Below are 22,337 nucleotides of genomic sequence, written 5' to 3'. Positions count from 1 at the left end.
ACATTTCTTGAGTAAAAAATGTTTTCGTCTTCTTTAAAGGGAGTGTTTTGCATGCCTGATAAAAAATGTTTTTATGGCTTAGCTTTTGCCATGAGGTTATGCAACCAGATTGAAATTTAATTGGAATTGCAATCTGTTAATCTCTGAAATTTGAGCCAAGAGGGGATGGTGAAATTCCATGAAACTATATTTTTTGCACATATGAGAATGTACCTAATACATGTTTTAGTTAGGTATGTACAATAATTTTTATTATTGGATTCTTTTGAAAGTTTAATATTACTCTACATAATACTTTAAATGTAACAAATATAATATATTTTAAAGAAATAAAGATAACAGTAAAAAAAAAAAAACCTAAATCAGTCAATTTTGTATTTATTTTCAAATATGAAAAGTTGTCTTATTTTCAATCAGAGTGGCAGCTCCTGTTTTCTCCTCCCATCTGTGGGCCGTATCGCTGCCATTGGTTCTTCCGCGACATCTCCGCCGCAGCGGGTAGTCCCGCCCCTGCTCTCACATATACTGGCAGCCGAGGAAGCAGTAAGGCACGACCGCTGTTCTCTAACGTCAAGATACTCAACCGAGTCATATTCGCTCATCATTTAACGGCAGGAAGTGACTGAAGTCGAGCGGACATTTGTTTCACGAACAAGGTAAGCTCTAAATCAGTTGGAGTTGATTCCCGTTTACAGATGTGCCCGATGCCACATGAGATCACCTCAGTCCGAGCTCTGGATTTCCCAACCTGTTCGTGTCGCGCTCTGCGTGTTCAGTCATTTTTCAGGGTGAATTTGTATCGCAGAATATTACTGTACAAAATACGTCACTATGGAGGCAAAAGCTAAAACCCCAAAGAGCTGGGTTTTTAAAAGAATTGGTCACTTGGGGAGGAAACAACTAAAGAAAATGAGTTCCCTGCTGCTACTGCTCTCAACAGATGCGACATTACTATGCCGGTTCTCGAACGACCGTCTCTCCCCTCGGTTCTTGCGGCTCTAATATGTTGTTGTTTGTGAAAACAACGGGATGAGCTCGTAGATTATAAAGGAACGGGGCCTATCACGATTATATAAGAATCTGAACAACTCGATAAGAGTTAGCCAAAGAGCTAGCATCTTCTAACACGAAGAACATAAATCCTACACTCACCCATTTTACAACTAAAAAACATAAAATAAAAATATACTCATAGAAAGGTTACTTTAAACATTTCTGTTTGAATTATTGTACTATTTATTTGTCTTTTGTTTCACGTTTTGAGTCACGATGTCCCACATAAGTTTCAATAAAAAGTCAATACTTGAATCAGAATGTCCCTGGTTGCCAACCGTAGACTTTATTTCATTTATTTAGCATTGTCATTTGACTTGAACCATGAGAGAGGTCACATGTGCGCAGGTTCACACCTGAGGGGCGTGTCAGTTGGTGAGCAAGGTCACTCAGGTGTTCAGTCTGAGTCACCTTGAGAGCTTCAGCAGGGGGAGGAGTCATCTACACCTGTCTGTAGGGGGTAGAAAGCCTTACAGCAATTCACTGTAAAACCAACTAAGACCACTGTAGGTTTCAACCTTTAACTCTGAAGGACACGGTGACCTTTAGTTGTGTCTAAAACGATTAAAAATGACATAATTGAGTGATTCAACTTCTATGTCTCCCACTTTTCTCTTAACACTGATCTGACTCAACAGTACTTTTATTGTCGCAACACTTTGACTAAATAAAGTTTTTCTAGTTTGAAAGGCCGCTATAAATTCTATAGGACATGGGAGGCTCTGGTCAATAGTTAACGACTCATAGCTGAGCTATTACTATTGAAAACTCCTAGTTGATTTTTGTGGGCATGTCAAAAGTTGATCATTAATCCACTTATTGACCTTAAAGACCCACTCTGATGAAAATGTTGTGCATTTTTAACATTCTCTTCTCATATTGGAGGACACATTTCTTAATATTTCTTTTTATAAATTATTGTGAACCAGGAGCAGATGAAAAAATGTCATTGCAATAGAAGTTATAAGCTCCCCGCTCCGGTTCATTCTGATGAATCCACTTGTAAATGTCTTCATTTTCCTCATCTGAGCTGACATCTGGCTCAAAACTGTACGGCTAGATTATTGCTCGGCATTTTTGTTGCACTGGTAACTTTAGTTTTGCGGTGTGAGTGGCTATAAGCTAGCAGAAGAGCGTGTAAGTAGATGGATGTCGGGAAGTTGGGTCAGTCTTACTCTACATCCACCACTCAGAGGTGAATTTCTAATGAACTCCTGCCTCTCAGCAGAAAATGTCCTAGAAAACAATTTTGCTTAAAAGCGGCATTTTGAAAGACCACCAGGAACGCTTTTACAAAGATGATTAGAGTGGGATTTAAAGATCTTGGAATATTTGTTTTTTTTAAACCTTTTATTCAACAAGTCAATCAAGAAAAGTCTGCATGTACCCAGTCAAACTTCAAAAAAGGATTAAATTTGTCTATTTGTAAATAAAAGCAAAGTAAATCAATAATTCCCTGTTGCTGTGTTATTCAGTGATATTATTAGGGCACTTTCCCTGTTGGATTATAATCTACATTTGCTCTATTACAGGGATTTTCTCAGAAAAAGTGAAATGTGCTTTGTGTGAAGGAGGATTTCTTACAGCAACGTCAGGGATGAACGTCAGGAAATGCTGCTCACTGGAGGGATGGAGACACTAATTAAGCCTGGGTGCTGACAGTCGTTGTGCCGTGCTTTCACATGCACCTCAGCATTACCCTGTCAAACGGGCTGGCAGCTCGGCAGGGTAACTATACAGCCTGCTTCACACGACTTCACTTAACCTCCAAAATATACTTTTACTTTGTTTTATAAAAGTTTAGCTGTTTGTTTTAAAGTCCCACTCTGATCATCAATCTATTTTCAAAGTGTTCCCTGTGGTTTAAATGTGAGGAATTTTAGCTGAAATTAAAAAAAAAATTGTGTTGAAACATTTTTTACAGAGTGACAGTAGATCAATATAACTTTGCCTCTGAATTGTGGGCGGAGCAGCCACGCCCCCTCTCCCTTCAACATAGAGCTATACATTTACTTGATCTCCCTCTACCTTACAGCCCCCGGCCTGTGCGTTTTCTTCATCATAAATACCAAATTAATTTTTCTCTCTGCTCGTTATTTAAAGACAATTTGAATAAGTAAATACTCAGAAATGCATTTTTCAGCTTAATTTTCTCCTCCATCTTCAGAAAAATGCCACAAAAACATGTTCAAAACACTGTGTTCATGGAAGTGGGTCTTTAATTTCGACTACAAATGAACAAGGTTTTCCCCCAAACTTGCTTTTGCTGTTACAGTCAGTCAAAAACTAAAAGTCTTAAAAGTGCAAAAAATAGTTTTAACTTTTTAACTGTTTGTGCCTTGAATAACTTTTCCTGGTACCAGGTCTTAGCACAACTAGGTGAAATCAACCAAAAATGTAAGAAATTGTCCCTGCGATTGATTGGTGACATGTGGAGGGTGTACCCCAACACTAGCTGGGATAGGCTCCAGCAACCAGCTATGGAAAATAAACTGATGTAAAAAAAATCTAACTATCTAAAAATTACTTCCTTTTTGTTATTTTTGTTGATTTCAAGGAAAAGCCACCTATAGAAATGAACTTTTACATCTCTATCTGTCATTCCACAAACGTCTTTATCGTGGATTATTTTTTTTTTTTGGCTTTTGGTGGCACAGATCCCACATGTTGCTTGCTTGTAGCTTTTTCCTCTTTCCAATGCTTCGCTTTCAAAAAATTGTGTATTCAGTGGGGGATTCTGTGCTTTTAAACCCAGATATATTTTTATTAATGTTCTTGCAGATTTTATTTTCACTTTCCAGGTAAAGAAACTCAGAGTTTAGGCTTTTCCCTGCCTCCACACATTTGGGTTTTCACCGGACTGATCAACTGTGACTTTTATCTTGTCTAGCAAGTCTCTGATGCCTTTATCAGCACAGTCTGTCGATCTTAAGTCATTCAAATCCTCATATCACATTTTAAAGGTGGGAATAGACCTGTTATTTTTCTCATCCGTGTGGTGCCTTCACCTTTACAAAAGCATGCTGTCACCATGAGATAAAAATATCTACAGGCTGAGGTTTGTGGTTTTTCTTCAGGTTCTTTCAGAGACTGGATGAGCTTTCATTACAACCCGGGACATCTCCAGTAGAGAGGGGGGCTCATTGTTCATGAGCCTGACATCCATGTTCACCTACAGCAGCGCTGATCTTTGCACTAGCTACCAATAGTTAAGATTTCTTCATGGTTTGTCAAAGAATTGTAGCTGGATTCTTATTCAGTCTAAACACAGTGAACACAAAGGGGGCAGGAATTTGGTCTTCACGTCCTCCGTGCTGCTCCAGTCATATCACATCCTCTATCTGTCTTTATGTCATCCTGACCCTCTTCTCTGCCGGGGAACAACGTGTTTTTGCAACAAGACAGCGTCTGTAATATGAGCCGTGCCAAGCCTCCAGTTACAGATCAAGCTTTTTGAAAACAGCTGATCCGTCTCTTCTAGATCCACTCCAGGAGGAGCGCCAACATCTCCTGAACCGAGATAAACCCCCGTTTGAGACGGATCCAAAAGCCTGTTTCATCTGCTTTTTGTGGGGTTTTTTTCTCTGAAAAGAGCACAAAACCAGGTTTCCTCATATTTTTTTCCCAACTGTTCTCAGATCCAAATAGTCACACGTTTTCAGACACCTTCATCTGCTGAATCACACCCCTGCTGCACAGGGGGGCTTTGTTTGTCTCCATCAGTGGTGACAGCAGCAGGTGGAGGCAGGACAATGCAGAGCTCAGGTGCTAATCTAGTGGAGGTACAAATTGTAGATGTGAGTCATGCATCACTCCCACATTTCCATATATATATATATATATTTTTTTTTTTTGCTGCTCTTGGATTTATTGTCCTAATTCTCTCCTACAAATTTCACAGCAGCATTTCTGACTACGTTTAGTTAACGTGATTCAGTTTCCTTCTTCTGTTTAACCTAATTCATGTTCCAGTTTGTGTGAGGAGGAAAAAGCTGCAGAAACTCTGGGTGTATTCAGACTAGAAAAGTCAGTTACCTACTTTGGTCTGGATCGAATCCTGATCCTTTCGTTTGGTCTGTATTCAGACTGCCGTCAACCGGACATTTCTGTTCCGTACCAAAGCTTTTAAACAAAACCATGTGACGAAAGATCTCTTTGTTCACTGGCTAGGACTTGAAGGGCAGGGAAAAGCAAGAAGGTCCTGGACCAGAGTCCGCTTGGGTGTATTGAAAATTTGTTCCGAATTATCAGGGGACACAAACCGTGGTTCACTTTAAGTGAACCGAATGTGCCCAGTCTGAATCATTGACAGTCTATGAGAACTGGACATAGTATCCCCTCCCCCCTCTCGTTCCAAATAGTTTTGTTTCACTGAAACTGGAAGTAAGGCATTTTCTATGGGTGACGCCACAGGCGTTTTGTCCATCTCTGTATACAGTCACTGGTTTGAATATGGTCTGGAAACACCCCGTTTCTTTTCCCTGTTCATGTGAGCAGCCTCTTTGCCTGGAGGTCAATGAAGACAGTTTACCACTTGAGTTGTTGCCACCCTGCTGCTTTGGAGGTCTGCTCCCTCAGGCTGTCTTTTAGCTCAAGACTCTTGAATGTCTGATCCTGAGCTGCTTGAAGTTTTCTTGGATAGGGTGTGCGTCTCTGTGTTTTTCATCTCCATTTGTACTTGTGTGCTTAAGTATTGTTGATTTACAGCAGAGGGAGAGTGATTGTTTGCACCTGTTTGATTCATTTCTAGCATCACTGTTGCACTGATCGTTGCATTCGGTTGCAATGATAAAAGGACAGATTTTATGTAAATGACAGCAAAAAAGGTCATTTGATTTTTAGTGGCGCCACCAGCTGAGCAGGGGCTGGGGGGGGCTCCCCAGAGTGGTTGCCAAGGACACGGTCGACCTCCGCAGCTCACATCTGCAGAGGAAGGGATGCCGGAGGAGCCTCCCCTGTGTCTCTGAAGGAGATTGAGTTGTCAGTCAAAGTGACAGCCGCTCTGACCACGTGGATGACTGTTCCTGAGAAGCAACAGGAACCTTAGCACTTACTCATGCACACTTCATTGTGGAAACATCTTTGGATGATGCAAAGCTCCCGAGCTCTGCTGGTTTTCATCCTCTTTGCTCTCTGGTTGTGTTTGTGTGGAGCCCTTCTGCCTCCAGCAGGATCATCACGACTTCTCCATCATTCGGCCGTTGGTGTGCTGTCAGCACAGCTGAGCACGGCAGAGGAAACCCCGGCAGAGTCGCGTCCTGCTTAGTGCAGCAGAGGCAGGGACAGGTACTCTGTTAGCAGCTCTGAGCACAGCGCTGACAGGACCGGCCATTCAGTCTTATTTATAGCCAGAGAGAAGGAGCCCGGCCAGTAGAGGCAGATTGGGCCGGTCTCACACCTCCCCACGATGCTTCGGCCAACATCTATCAGGACTTACCTTTTATCAAAGCCCGTCATAAAGTCACGCTTTTTTACCCGTCCTGCCACAACATCTTTTCACATGCAGGCAGTATTTCAGTTCGTATTGATTCAAAATTGTGTGTTATCATATAACTGTCTGAACTGCAGGCGGATGCTGTTCTCACATTGGGAAGGATTATCTGGGTCAGAGCCTTGTGCAGTTAAGGAATAAAAAAACCTCATTCATGTCTGTGGTAAGCCCCCTTTTATGGTGCATCCACACACAGTCAACTTGTGATGAAGAACTGCAGTTTGTTTATGGTCAGGGCTTATGGGAAAGAAATGAAAGCTTTCAAGCAATGAAAAGTTAGGGGTGTCCAAATCCAGCCTTTCGAGGGCCCGCCTCTAGCTGGTTTTCCAGAAATCCTGCCTTACCTGCTACTGATCACCTGCATCAGTTGTGTTTAGCCAATAAGGAATTTCAATAGCAGATAGGACACTGGCCCTCGAGGCCTGGATTTGGACACCTCTGGTCTAAGTAAACACACGTTCTGGGCTTCCACGCTCAAAACTCTCGTGAGTACGCAAGTTTCTACGACCATATCTGGGGCTCTACGTACAAAACGTGAATTGCAAGTTGAACTTTGATCAATTGGGGCCTCAGATTTGGAGACGTATGGATGGCGGCTACTCACAGAAAAGTCAACCATTTGAAAAGTGATCATGGAAGAGAATTAATAATTGCGGTTTGTGCTCAGATAGAAGTATAGTTTTTATATATCGGAATAGATCTGTGAAAGAAAAAGCTGGGAGCAAGATTCACGAGGTTTGAACTGCTTTGACATTTCACACCAAGTCTTTTCCAACTGTAGGTTGCCGACAAGCTAAACAGTAGAAGAAGAAGCCCCTACTTGTTTGTTCAGTGTGAACACCATGGGCTAAATGTACGTTGAAGAAAGCACAATCTTGGAAGTGCGTCACATGACCGATGTGTCCACAGCTTAAAGTCCCAATACGATCATCTTTTGATCTATTATAAAAGCCTGATTATGCCGTTTTTTGCCAAAATTAAAAACTTGTGTTTTCTAGGTCATAGTTTCTGCAGAGCGACAGTAGTTCATTAGAAATTATCCTCTAGTTAACCCTGACTCTTTTTCCTGACATCTGTTTACACTCTCCCCCGTTAGCTTTCAACTCCTTACAACCCTAACCTAATTTTATCATTGAAAGAAAAATGGCAAGTAATATTGGAGCTATCCGGCCGTACAGTTTTGAGCCAAATGCTAGCTTTAACGAGGAAAACAAAGATCGCCATTTCAGGTCCTATGCCACATCGACTGCAAGCTTTTATCACCAGCACTTTTTTGACTGCTCCTGATTCACAATAATCTGAAAAAAGAAATACTATATATATATATATATCCTTCAGCATTAGAAGAATGCTCCAAGAACATGTTAATTGAAGTGGGTCTTTAAGAAGAATTATCGATAATGACACTCAGCAGTATTTCAGTACAATATGTGGTAAAGCAATGTGACATTTTTATCAAAAATAGTTTCTATCTGCCACAAACATCAGCAGTTTCTCTAAAATTTGAATGTAAAAGCTCTTTTTTTCAGATTTATTAAGACAAATTTCCTCTTTCCCTCTCTGTTTAATGTCAGAACACACGGAGCATTAACCTACAAATGAAATGCAACCATTGCAGTGACTGCCTCTTGATTTATGCATGAAGCTCACCAGAATAGATGTCTTGGCAACTCTGCGATGCTGTTTGATGGAGAGGGGAACATGGAAAGCCCGACTCTCATCCTCGCTGTTCTCACCCAAATCACTTCCCTCTCTGTTACTGGAGCAAAGGATGATCGGAGCTCCCACTTTGCTGATCTGAAACATCCCAGTGGGGGAAAATGCAGTTGGTCACAGCAGGTCTGAGTTAGAGCTGATAATGAAGCTCATCGCAAGAATTTTCCCAAGGATGCATTTTCATAATACCATGAAGCATGCAGATGATTCCAGAAGGCGCGCTTTTGTGAATGAATCAAGTCAGATGCTCCTGTTTAATCTCACAAGACCATTAGCAGATAAATTGGCCCCCCGATAAGAATAATGGAATCCTTAAGAGCTCTCACAGTAATGAGACGGCAGGTGCCTTCATGGCCTTCTAGGGTAGGAAGTGTGTGTGAATGCATTTTCTCTGAATGTGTGAGTGTCTTTACAGATATCCGTCACTGTTGTGTACCTGTACACACAGGAGTTTATTTCAGAAATCAGGCTCTGATGAACAGAGAAGACTTCTGTTCTTGACCTGGCGAGAACATTTGATAAATGTTAAGGTATAGAGACATAACTGAAAGGGATTCAGAGATCCTGTTAACATATTAGACTCCTGCAAAGTGCAAGCTGTGCTTTATTTTAATTGAACACAACATACTGTAACATGCAATCTGTAGCAGAGGATAATAACATGGAACCTCATAGGGCTGTACTGAAGACATACCACACACTAAATTACTGATGACCAAAAAAAAAAAAAAAAAAGGAAGAAACAAAAGCAAAATTACATTAAAATAACTAACTAATACATAACCATGAAGATATTTGTTCTAAGATTATTTTGCTGCTTTCCAGGTTTAATGAGTTCTAATATATTTTGAATGCATTTTTAAAACAGGAAGGAGAGTTTACCGCATCTCCCTGAACCATAATCTTCTTTTGGCTTTTCCCTTTAATGTCTCAGTTTGTGACTTTTGCACTCATCCAAGCACAGTTTGCATTCTATTACAATGAAAAAAATCACATTCATTGTAGAATAATACAATTTAAAATAATAATAATAATGTTTAAGAATGAATCATAAAATGAGCTATAAATGTTAATGCCTCTGAAGCACAAAAAGATCGGTAAGCTGTGTTTGATGACCGGAGTCCACCTCTCTCTAGTGTCTGGCCATTTTTGCTCTATTTTTAGACTGCAGTCATAAAAATGAACTGAACCTTTTTCTTCTTCTTTTCATGAGTATTACTGCAGTTTACATTTGAAAGGAAAGAAATTCAAAAAAACGATTGAACTTCCCCTTGAACTGCTTTTCATTTTATTCACAGGTCTTCATCCATTATAATACCTTGATGGAAGGTTAGTTTCACCTTTTAAACCCACATAATTCAGATTTTAGTTACAAAGGAGTAAGTTAATGACCAAAGACAGTTATAATTAACAAAGAAAATAACATAATTTCCATGTTCTTCAGTTATTTTAAATATTTATTTTTTTCAATTAATAGATTCAGTTCATGAAAAACTTTTTAAAAGAATCTTTGATAGTCTTGAGTGAATCTACATGAAGTTTACTTGCTTTGTTGAAATTGGACATTTTCTCTAACCTGAAGTGACTTTCATCATTAGTATAGAAACCCACTCCGATGATAATCATGTTTTTGGTGTTCATAAAATGTTCTTATGGCATCGTTTTTTAATGGTGGAGGACATGTATTAAGAAAATGAAGGTCAAATGGCTTTTTTGAGTATTTCTTTATTCAATTCATTGTGAATCAGTCTGCAGTACGAAGAAAGGGTGTTTTTGTTACAGAGAAAATACGCTGGGCGGGCCATAAGCTCCGTTCTCCACTCCTCAAGGTGGAGGGAAAGAGGGGCGGGGTTGCTCCAAGCCAACGGTCCCGCCCAAAACTTGGAGGCAGCGCTCTAGACTAATTGTTTGCACTGGTTGCACTTTTTTTCTTAGGTGCACCTGCACAAAAGTTTGGTGCACCCATTTTTTTCAACCATTTGACTCTGCAGTTTTACATGGTCACTTTCCTTTTAATTGCTGTCAATATTGGCATTAAGACTTGAAAATAAATCGCTTACAAACTGGTAAATATAAAGCTCTTTATTTGAAACACAATAATGATAAATTACATGAACAAGTTGGTGCTTAAAGACCCACTGTTTTTAACTTGTTCTTGTAGCTTTTTTCACATGGTAGAGGACATGTATAAAATTATTTATATTAAAACTAAATTTACGAGTGTTTATTTTATTCAAATAAAAACATCGCCCCGTCACACACACAAAGTTGGCTCCGCCCCCTGTCACAGACAGCCTTTCCCAAAATCTTTGTTGTGATTTCCAAGACGAAACTCCCATAAACAGTTATGGCTGTAAACATGAGAATTCATTCATCATAAACCCACAATAAAGTTTATGATTTACAAATAAGTTTTAAAGGACAAAGCACAGAGCAGCTTTTCTCCGCAGGAGTATTCGTTGATAAACGTTGACTATGCAAACACTTAACAACTGCACAGTGCTGTTTATCAGGTCGAGGCTTGTTTACTCAGCTTGCGAATCCGCTGGAATTACAAAAATTGCGTTAACAGTTGAAAAGTATCGGTAGACAAAAGCATGTAGCTTAATAAAGAATATTAAGAGACTTGTTTTTTTTCATTCGCACCACCTGCCACACACACTCGAACTGAACGAGTCAGATGTGCATTCTAATAAAATATTAAAAAATAATAAATCTTATTTGAGGTAGTAACTCCTGCACTAAAATACAGGAATTAGACTTTTGAAGTTGTGGAAATAGTTTTTTTTTTTTTTTTCCTCACAAAAATGACTGTGTGAACTGAATCTAGCAGAATCTATGTCCTAAAAAAGCCTAAGTTTTTTTTCTATTTTGGCTAAAAAAAAATGCATATTTATAATAAAAGAACCACTGGGAACAATTTTAGAATAGACTAAAATCGGATCGGAGTGGGATCTAAGAAGAAGAGGAAAAACTTCTGAAAGTTTTCAGTTTGGGAATAATTTATGATTCTGGAGACTGACCATTTATCTCCATTGTTTCTGTTGTTTGAGGATTATAATCCTTTCCCGGGTTGTTGATGGGACTTTACTCTAATCACATCTGAGTGATCCAAGCTTTAAAGTGCTGACACAGCTACTTTTATGGAAATACTTACTGGAGATTCACTAGTATGTGCTTTTGATCTTTAGCTCCTTGCTGGTCTCAATTTCTATGGAATTGTTTTTTTGGTTTATGTTCCCATCACCACTTTATGACCCACTATGGTAAAGTTTCTCTTTCTGATTAGTTTAATTTAAGATTATTTTTTAAGTATTTGTTAGCATTTTTATTTAATAGAACAAAACTGTGTACTTTGAGATCTATCAAGAAGCTTTTAAAGGCCTGTCAGGACGCGGTTGGTTTGTAATTCTGAGTTGCTTCATGTGTGACTGAAAGTGTAGATTTGTGTTTTTGGTTCTCAGTGGACCTGTGATGGACCAGCACCTCCAGGGTAAACCCTGTGAGAAGTGGACTCATGGTTTTTATGGAATCCCTGTGAAAAAAGCAGCTTTCTTTTTTAAAAATGACCTTTAGAAATGTGAGTTCTGCTCCTTCTTGAACTTATAGATGAAACAACAGTTCTCTCAGGTTTCCTCTACAGCAACAGCAGCAGCATCCCATGACTGCTTGTCCTTCACCTCACAGCTTCACGTGCCCCCCACTGCTTTGAATGTACAGTACAGATGAGCTCTTTTTCTGAACCAACATGAAGCAGCTGTCTGTCATGCTGCACAACATGAACAACAACTCAAATGTCTTCAGATTAGAGGCAAAAAAAAGGGGATTTTTTTCTTTTTAAGAGCTGCAATGGATGGGCAATATATCAGCGCCAGTTGTGGTATCAGCCAGTATTTGCATAATTTGAGTTTATCAGTATCGGACAGATACTAAAAAAAAAAAAAATCCACAGATATCGTTCTGTTTTCAGATACTTGTTCCTTATACAGTAGATCCATGTCCCTGGGAAGCTTATGTTTACAGTCATGGTCAGTAATTGTTCTGTTTTCATGTGTATTTGATAGTGATACATGTTGTTTCTAAATGATCCATGGCACTTGAAAGCTTATGGTTTACAGTTACATCTAATAGTCAGTAAATGTTCTTAATTTTTTTCAGGTATAAGCAATCCTCTGCTAATTTCCCTTTGTTTGCACTCTCTCCTGGTAGCTTATAGCTCGTCAAAAACCCAAACTAACATCACTGGCATAGCAATGAGATAACAACAATCAGGGTATTTTTGGTTACTATCAGCATTACTGTGGAGAAGTTTTCTGTCCATTGATTTTTGGTGAGTTGTATTCATTCAGAGCTTTGGAAAGTTTTCTACCGTGAACTTATTTTTTAAGGTGCTTTTACGCCAAAATCTCATTCAGGTCAAAAGTTTGACTCCAGTCTTCTTTTTTCCGAAAACCATACCGAGGTGGACTTGATGTGGTTTTGATCATCACCCTGATGAAAAACCCATTTGAGGTCAGGTCAGATTGAGGATATTCTCCTTTAGGACTTTTTGAAAGGCGGCAGAATTGGAGGTTCAGTTTACCACTATAGGTCTTCCAGATCCTAAAGCATCAAACTACCACCACCATGTTTGAGTGTTGGTTTGATGTTTATTGTAGAAAAGCATTTTATCGAAGATTTGCGGTGGCACGCGTATTCTCTAAAAGTTAAATATTTGTCTCAAGAGTCCTCAGAGTTTTTCCCCCAAAGTATTGGAGGATCATTCAGATGTTTTGTCACAACAATCCTTCATGGATTTCCTCTTGAGCTTTGCCCTGCAGGCCATTTTTATCCAATTCATGAACACATAGTCCTGCATCTTTGGAAGTTTGAGTGTTTTGTGTCCTCTCAGAAGAGTCCTCTTGAGTAGTTTGGTTTGCTGGGAACTCTTGGGAAGTTTCTCTATTGTTCCATGTTTTCTCCATTTGAGGATGATTCCTCTCACGGAAAATCTCTGAAGTTCCAAAGCTTTAGAAAACACTTTTTTTAGAATCTTCTCCAGACTGTAGAACTCATTAACTTTTCTCAATTTCCCTGGTTTGCAGCAAAATGTCCAGCTTTAGAGATCTTTCAGTCCACTTCACTTCTTCAGTCTGGGCTCTGGTCAATGCGGCCTAAACAAACTGAACTTGTCTTTCTGAAGAATAGTTACTTTCTGCTTTAGCTTGGAAAAGCAAATATTTTCTCTCCCCTTCATTTAAGACAGCATCTTGTGTTTACATTTTCTAATAAAAATATGTTTGTGACAAACATGCAAACAAAAACCATCGAGGTAGATTAGGTGGAAAATGCTTTGTTTTTTTAAACAAATGTTTTGGCTGCTGGAAATGTTGTATCTGTTCATCTAATGCAGCCATTGAGACAGTTTGACCTGCTGGAGACTTTTAGCCGAGGTTTTCCACTGATACAGAGAAGCAGATCCTCCAGTATTGATCCTGTATGTGTAATTTCCCATGTTCTGGACGAGCACAACCTCTGCAGCGTTTTATCACTCGCAGATTGAGTTATGACCCTCCAGAGGATCTGGACTCTGACTCCATTTCCCTTCAAATTCAGTTTTCTGAGGTAGGCTGATGTAATTAAAGAAATGCAGCATTAAACATTTATAAGGCAATTTTTAAAGTGGAAAGAAGTCTGTGCTGGAGGTGATAAATTTGTCTGTCTTTGGCCCACTGGGAGCATCACATATTCTCTTTAGCCTCCTCTTTTCAGTTTTCTGTTTGCTGACGTCTTACATGATTACCGTTGAAAACCATCTTAACTTTGGGAGGTTTAACAAAAATAGACTGTTTTTTTTTTTCTTTTGTGGCCTGAAATCATTTTGTCTCTTTTGTAAGTAGGAGAATCAAGAGAATAAAGGAGCCTCAGGAGAGCAATCTGTCATTTAATTAAGCAGAGATCCAGCATGGGAGAGTGTGTGTGTGTGGCCTTCATTCATCTTCTTAGGACTTTGTAGATCTTATCATCAGGGGATGCTGAGTGGGAAGCAAAAAGACAAACCCAGATCAGATTTGCTCTCATGTCTTTTCTAAAGCCTCTTGGTTTGACTCAAATGAGATGAAATTCCACCTTAACCTCATCAGATGTGTTGTTGACCTGACAAGTGGGGAGGAGGTGGGGGCGGACATTTCACACAAACAGATTTTTCCTCTTCTAATTCTGTTACCAAACGACCCGGCTTGAGACATTAATCTGGAACTGAGCCGCGTCACAGTCCATTAGCTTTACTCCGATGCGGATTGCCGCCTTTGCAGACGGGGAACGGTAAACACGAGTCTGATTATGAACACTACAAGGGGAGAATTTTCCACTGAAGTCTGTCAGTCAAACCTGTGGTCCTGCAGGAGGAAGTTCTGCAGACTTCTAGCAAAGCATGTTGATGGGAGCAGACTGGCTGGAGGCTCCATTAGTGGCTGTTAACTCACTGACATCTCTGTTCATTTTTGCTGAGCGTTTGCCGTCAGCAGCATCTCTGGATTCCATCTTCCTGAGCTATCTGGCAGATGTCAGAGTCGACTCAGTTAAAGTGACGGCAGGTGAATAAAAATAAAGCTTGATGTGTTTTAAGCAACAGAAAACACTATCAAAACCTCTTTTAAGAAGAGCCGTGGACTCACAAAAGGATAGTTATAAGAATGGCTGCACGGTGGTGCAGTGGTTAACACTCTTGCCTCAAGAAGGTCCCGTTCAAGTCCCAGCCGGGACCTTTCTGTGTGGAGTTTGCATGCTCACCCCGTGCATGCATGGGTTTACTCCGGGGACACTGACTTCCTTCCACAATCCAAAAACTTTCTTAAAACTCATTGTATCATGGTTTTAGAGTCATGGTTCGGATCATTTATCAGACCAGTGAAAAGTAAAAAAAACAACAGGTAAGAGCAGGAAGATGAAAGGCTAAAATTACTTTTTTGAAAAGCTTTAAAACATTTATGAAGTAGTTCAAAGCATAAATATACACTCACGCATCTTTGAACTTTGAACATAGACAAAAATGTAAAACATGTAGTTTCTGATTACATGTATGTGTCTTGAGACCAAATCTACAAAAACTGAGAGAAAAGAATTAAATCTTAAATGAAAAAGTTAAAATGAAACTTTCACTATTTTTGGTGTTAATTGCAGTATTGAACTAACTGTGGGAAAATTTAAATATTTTAAATTGATACAAGTATCACCACATGAAATATCGTGATTTATCGATTTCCCCCTACGCCCCTAGTTGTGGCCCTGCAACAGACTGGGGACCTGTCCAGGTTGTTCCACAAGTAACCGGGGTAGGCTCCGGCAGCCCCCGTGACCCTGGAAGGAATGAAAACGGGTTAGATGACAAATGAATGAAGATTTCAAAAGTTTAAAAGTGAGGATATTATTTAAACTCAGAGTTTCTATAATCAGATAAAATCATAAAATACATTGAAATGTCCAAATAATCTGATAATCTTTGATCTGTTTTAAAAACGTTCCTAATGGTCTTTTAAATATGATTATTTATTTATATTTTAAATCAAAGCCCGTTAGTTTACATGTTCCCCCAATATTTTATAGCCCCTCACTCCCCCATCCTAATATTAACTTTATTACAAAAATGTTGAAATATTGGAATTAACCATCTGTACAGTTTCTGAGCCAATATAGACCACAATGCATTGTTTTTGAACAGTTTGTCTTTGAAAAATGTAAGTAAACACATTTTTATAAACCCTTCAAGTTTTAATCATCAGAAAACAGTAAATAGGCTTAAGAAAATGTTCACCTTTTCAAATGAGTGACGTCATTTTTGGCTGTTTGGAAAAACAACAATTCATAAAAATCAAGGGAACTGGATTGTTCCACGCCGTATTGTATTTTGGTGGTTAGGGAATAGAGAGGGAATTTGGACACGACTTTATTCACAATGAAAGCGTAGGGACAAATGAGCTGTTTGGAGGGGTCAAAGGGGTCAGCGCCACATCTGCTCTCAGTCTAACTTGATCACGGTGAGCCGTGGAGGACTCTTGGATGAAGAGGAGGAGTGAAAGATGTAACGATCAGTCTCAGCCATTTCTCAGGATGGAAAACAAGTTACCTGTTTCTAAATGTGACGCACATCTTCGATCTTCGTTTCTATGTCAGCATGTCTGTGGAGCACCACCTTCACTGGCTGCAGAGAGCTGACCTTTCCTGCTCTGAAAGAGCCTCGCAGCGTTTTCTTCTGACACAGTTCTTCATTCTCCACAGGCCTTTCGTCCCCTGATGTGAGGGATAATATTTACAGCTGGGAAGAGGCTCCCCTTACTGCAAAGCAGCATGCAGGGAACTGGACCTGCAGAACAGATGAGGAAAGCTGTGTGAGAAGCTGCAAAAATTGAGTAAACTTGCGTCTTGTGCAATGTCCACTACAGTCAGCCCCATCTCCGGGGTTACGGTGCATTGCACGTCACTCTTTCCTTCCCCCATCCTGTTCCATATCTGCGCACAGTTAATGTGGGACAAACCCTGCCAGCTGAACACCTCGCAGGATGGATTCTTGCATTTTATCAAAAAGGCTTTGCTGCCGTAACGTCACAGCCATCGTCAGAGCTAATGGGAGTCATTAAAGTGAGGCTGAAAAGGGCCTTTTCTATCTCCAAGTATTCCACTCGTCTTCTTGCCTCACATTGGTCCCCGGGGTCTATCCCAGCTTAGAATAAACATCAGCAACCAGTTTTGTCTCTATGGTAACAGCAGTGCATGCTGAACAGAAGAGCAGACGTGTGCGGAGGAGAAAAGGGTCTCTGCCGGGGTGTTGGGGTACTGCAAGACGAGATTTGTTGCAGCGAAATAAGGTAACAGCATCTCCTTTTCAGGATCAGGAGGGTAAGGGGGATAAAGGGCACTTGCTAGGCTATTATAAGAATTTAGCAGAGCCAGGGACAGTAAAAGCCACGCAGCCAGTCTATCAGTTTAAGCTCCCCCTGGCCTCCATCTCTCATTAACACCTCAATTACCTGGCCAGACGGCTACAATTAAATCAGTCCTCGCCTCCATCCCGCTTTTCAGTGGCAGCCTGAGGAAGTGTTGGATTGATCCGGCAAATCCGCTCAATCCGCTCAAGCATGCAGAATACTTGTTTTTCTTTTTTACTGGTTCAGATGTCTAAATATTATTCAGTTCCACCCTTGAGCCGGATTTCTCAGCAGGGATTTTATCGGCCATGTTTTCGCTCACCACTTCTGATCTGATTGCTTCCTCCTCTGGACTTTTCTCTAGTTTTTTTTCCCCCTCAGTCCTTCTGTGTAACTTGAGGGTTTTCCTCTCAGTTGTGTTCATCTGGCTCTGGGGTTTGAATTTAAGGCAAACACAATCTCTTGTTAGGACACGGTGACCCCTGACCTGATTTAGAACTCCATTGTCATACTTTGAGGAGAGAAGTGCTGGTAGAACAGAGCTGTGGAGAAATGTCATCAACTCTGCTGTCTCCCGCTGGAACTTGGCTCACCAGCCGCCTCTGAAGGTTATCCAGCTCAAGGTTGTTCTGGGGGGATGGGGGGGTGCTGTTGGCTCTGACACTTGAAGTAACCAAAAGATCCCCTCCCCTCACATGCTTGTTTTATAGCATTAATGAATGCTCATCGAGCCTGTTTGGTTTCCTGCTTTGGGTTTGACCTAGAACGCACAGAGCCACCATCTGTTCTTATTTGAAACACGAGCTTTCTCTGTGCAGCCGGGTTATTCAACACTGCTTCCTGTCCCTACCTTTATCTAACACGAGGTACGGTTTCATCAAGGTGGGAGGGGAGGAGGACATCTTTTAGTGGCATTGAGCAGGAGCAAACATATTTGGAGCTTTGGAGAAAAACCTCAGACCTGTCTGAATCTCTGTCTGCATGCACGTTTGTGCACCACTGTGCAGACCGGACCATGGAGCCTTTTTCATCCATCTGGAAGCTCCTTCTCCATCCCTGACCTCTGGCTCTTGTGTTATTGTGCGGGTGTCACAGCTGTGACCCCATTAGCAATTGGAGTTGTACATCAGAGCATAATGAAAGGGTTCTGCAAACACAGATGGGGGTGAAAATGGGCTACATATTTAAACATTCTCTGACAGTTTACGTGGAATACATTTGAATAGTTTTAAAGAACAATCAAAGGGGAACAATTCATCCTGCCATCCCTCTGGCTTTTTTGCACATAGTCATTAGTGTCATTCATGAAACCACAAAAAGTCTCTTATTTTAAGGCAGTTTATGGTTTTATTTCTAAAATTTGTGTTTTTCTGGTATTCTGTTGTTCACTTTTCAGCACATCCCATCAGGGGGTCGCCACAGACAATCAGCTTTCACTGATTCACACAGGTGGTAGAGAGTTTTACGCTGGATGCCCTACCTGACACAACCCTGTATTTTATCTGGGCTGAGGACAAAGTGCAGAATTTGGCTACATAGTTTTCTGGTCATTTCAAATGGCAGTGACAGGTTAATGGTCTTTAGAGAATTCAGTGCTCTTCAGCTGCAATGTTTTGTTGTATTTAATGTTATCCTTTTGTTCACAGCAGACAGGAATATGGATGAGCTGCAGGACGTCCAGCTGACGGAGATCAAGCCGCTGCTGACCAACAAGGTGAGCTGTGATGAGAACAATTTGCTGCTATGCGTGCGCATGTTGTTGTGAATGAGCATCCTCTACATCCACGGGCAAATGTACCTTAACACAGCAGGAATGCACTCTCTGCAGTTTCATTCATCAAAGTGAATTATTCATGCACATGGAACTTTTGATGGAACATGCAATTGAGGCGAAATGAAGCAAGAAAAGAGGAGAACGGGCAGATAATGCCAGAGAGTCTGAGGAGACAATCCACCAAGAACAAAGAGAGATCAAAAGAGGAGCTGAGGGGAATTCCTCTTTTTAAATTGCGTACAAATTCCAGCAAGTGAGCTGGCTGAAGTAGAGGGAAGCAGATTTCAGAATAAAAAAGCAGATTAAAGCTCCTCCCCTCTACTCCTGGCTTCCTCCTTTCCTGGGCTTCATGTTGAAGCTCGATTACTCAAACAGAAAAGGAGAATCTCTTTTATTGTCCCTTTGGACATCAGTGAGCTTTGTGAAGACAACTGGCTCCCTTGCTATGTTTGGGGGGGGTCACACCTTCTCAGTGGTGGGTCTGACAAAAAACACTTCAACAGTCCTCTCTGTCAGACTTCACTGCAGCACAGTGTGGGTGAAAATGCATCTGAGAATCATCCAAAGGAGACTGACACTGACCTCTTACTCCACCTAGTGGACAGCTCATTAGAAAAAGACTTGATTTTTTTTTTTTTTACCTTAATTAAAGTAATTTACTTGTGTTTCTACCTTGCATCCTAATGTGACGATCAGGAAACTAAATAGTTCCTCAGCAGTCAAATTAAAGACCCACTGCAATGAAAATTGTGTTTTTGGTGTTTTAAATATTATCTTGTGGATTTTTAATCAAAACTGTACAGATTGGTAGCTCCGTGTTTGTTGCATCTGTAATAGTATGTTGGGGTTGTAAGATAGCAGGACATAGTGTGTAAACCAGGGCTGCTTAATCCTGGTCCTCATGATCTATCAGATGGCATCTCAGACGAGGAAAATGATGACATTAATGGATCTATTTGTCTGCAAGTGGATGCTTCAGGTTTGTAGCAGAGAAGGTAGACTTTGGCTTGACCATGGCAGTTGTTTCACAAACCTGTTAGTTCTATAGTGTTTCTCACTTAAGCTACTCGTCAGCATTGGTGTTCTTTTGGTCAAAATTCAAACACAATTAAGCAACTGTTAACCACTCGTGGTTTACATAGACACACCACATCAGTGTGGACATTTATACATGGCCAACCTTCAGATTAACGCCATTTGAAACACTGAATATTTTCATTTTCCAGCTTGTTTTGTTGGTTTATTTTTTTATTTAAGGATCCAAATTTACCAAATTAAAGACTATTCTTCCTGGGGTCCACTTTTAAAAATACATACATAATTCCAAGAATTTTGACTCAAGATGGCAATAAATACGTAGAACATTCATTTTCTTTATAGTTAACCAGAATTCCAAAGATTCAACAACACGATTGAATTCCCATCAGAACATTCAATCAGGACAGACTGTTTTTTTAACTCTAAGAATTGTTTTTTCCCTCTTATATGATCCCTTCAGTCTTTTAATAAAGTGTAAAGGAACATCTTGAAAAGCTGGTTTCAATTACTAAATGGTGCTGATGTTTCAAAGTTGTGCCAAAACATTAAGTATTTCTCTATTTGTAAGGTTCTTGTGTATCAGGGAGGTTGTTAGAAAAAGCAGAACAGCTTATTTTTCAAAGAATAATTTGCTGTTGTTCCGCTGATGTTTCATCCTTTTTCCCACACAGCTGTTGGAAAATGCTTACATCTGCAGGACTAACATGACTTATTTTTGTCGTTATGTCACTCAGACGCAAAGGCAGATCTTTCCAACAAAAATTTAGGCTTAAGTTTTATGTGTAATGATATTTTTCTGTAAAAGAACACAACCGTTCTCTATTTGAGATTTATTTCTGAATGGGGTGATTGGAAAACACATTCAAAGTATAAAAAAACTAGAACAGAACATTTAACCAAAAGTTTTTTAAACTAGTAAAAGATCATATTAGATATTATTTGTGAAAAATGGAAAACACATCTATCTGAAACGGCAGCACATCTGAACTGCTCTACTTTCCTTTTGTTGCAGAATGCTCGCAACTTTCAAGATTTCGACTGTCAGGTGAGTGTGATCCTTCCAGTTGTAAAAGAACAGATAATAACGTCAGACTTTTTTACCCTCCTGTCAACTTATATAATAAAAAAAAACAAGGAGGAGCATTTATACAAGATTAAACAATCTGATTATCCTGCTGCTAAATTTAAATGTATCTGCTGGTCTTTAGGATTAATCCGCTTTAAAACCCTCATGGCATGTCACTCCTGTCTGAATCCCTCCTGGATCATATGATGCTCTATATTCATCGTGGATGTTACAAGTTAGAGGATTTAGTGAGGATCTCATAGAGTTTTTTATTACAATAGACTCATCTCCACGTGAAAGGGTTAAGTAACATTCTTCTTAGAAAAAGGTTAAAACAGTTTTCCACATGTTCTGAAACTGCTGTTTTTGATGATGACTGCATCCTTCCCTCACCTTCTGCAGCCACGCCTTCCTCCACCATCCCACTAATGCTAAATATAGCTGCTGCAGGCAGAGGAAGCATGTTAGCTGGAGCAGACACTCTACATGCTTCTCTGCATCCTTTCCTGTTCCTGTAACCATCAACACACTCTGCTAAAAATCACTACAACAAGCCTTTCTCTGTAAATGGATTTTATTTTTCCTGATTGCAGTTCAAATAAATAATAAATGACAAAAATAAACATATTAGGATGTGACATGGTGAGGAGCATTTCAGTCTATTTTATTTTTTTGTTACTGACTTTCATCCAAGACTTTAACCCTCTCATCTCAAGTCACCAACATTTACTGGTATTAACCCTTAAATGGATATTTCTTTAAACTCATTATGAGAAAATGTTAATATATTTTAGGCATGTAAAACAAAAACTTCTTCTGAGGATTTCCTGCAGGTCGAATTTAGCGTCCATGTCAAAAACACACAGCCGCAGTGTGCAAAGCATCACACTTTGTGTGCCTAACGTCAGTGAGCGCTGTAGTGCTGCACCATCACTCTGAGATGTGACATTCCAGCTGCAGCTGGAGGACAGTCCAGATGCTCTTCGTGCGGTGTTAAAGCTCCTACTACAGGCCGCTCTCGGTACTACAGCAGTCATGTCACCACCTGCATGGGCAGGCAGTGAAGGTGGTGTAGTTAGATGGGGTTTAGAGAGTGGACTGTATGCATTTTTTTTTATTAGTCACCTCAAAGCTAATGGATCTGCTGTGTTTTGCGGCACATGCGTGTGTTTAATTAAAGTACTGCAGTTTTCTGTGTGTCTCCAAAGTGTTTAGTTGTACTTTATACAGTTATCAAAATGTATTATTATATTGTTGTTCTACTATTGTTTATATGACTGTGATTATATAAATATA

General features: G+C 40.0%; 1 protein-coding gene across 5 annotated transcripts in view; it reads left to right on the top strand.

Moving 5' to 3' along the window:
- The first annotated feature begins 160 nt into the window (after nt 1–160).
- Nucleotides 161–22,337, top strand: part of ndrg3a (ndrg family member 3a) — a 35,962-nt gene continuing 13,785 nt past the window's right edge. For 2 of the 5 annotated variants that reach the window (XM_036211775.1, XM_036211773.1), the window contains exons 1-3: nt 2,721–2,781; nt 18,810–18,877; nt 20,988–21,020. In XM_036211775.1, the coding sequence (XP_036067668.1) occupies nt 2,736–2,781; nt 18,810–18,877; nt 20,988–21,020 (147 nt within the window). In that variant the 5' untranslated portion in view covers nt 2,721–2,735. Of the gene's footprint in view, nt 657–2,720; nt 2,782–18,809; nt 18,878–20,987; nt 21,021–22,337 lie in introns of those variants that run through there. The other 3 variants (XM_024269682.2, XM_024269681.2, XM_036211774.1) reach the window with 3 other exon arrangements.

This window comes from Oryzias melastigma, linkage group LG5 (assembly GCF_002922805.2).
Source record: "Oryzias melastigma strain HK-1 linkage group LG5, ASM292280v2, whole genome shotgun sequence".
Classification (NCBI taxonomy): Eukaryota; Metazoa; Chordata; class Actinopteri; order Beloniformes; family Adrianichthyidae; genus Oryzias; species Oryzias melastigma.
Note: the sequence above shows the minus strand (reverse complement) of the source record. Positions and strands in the feature narration are given on the sequence as shown.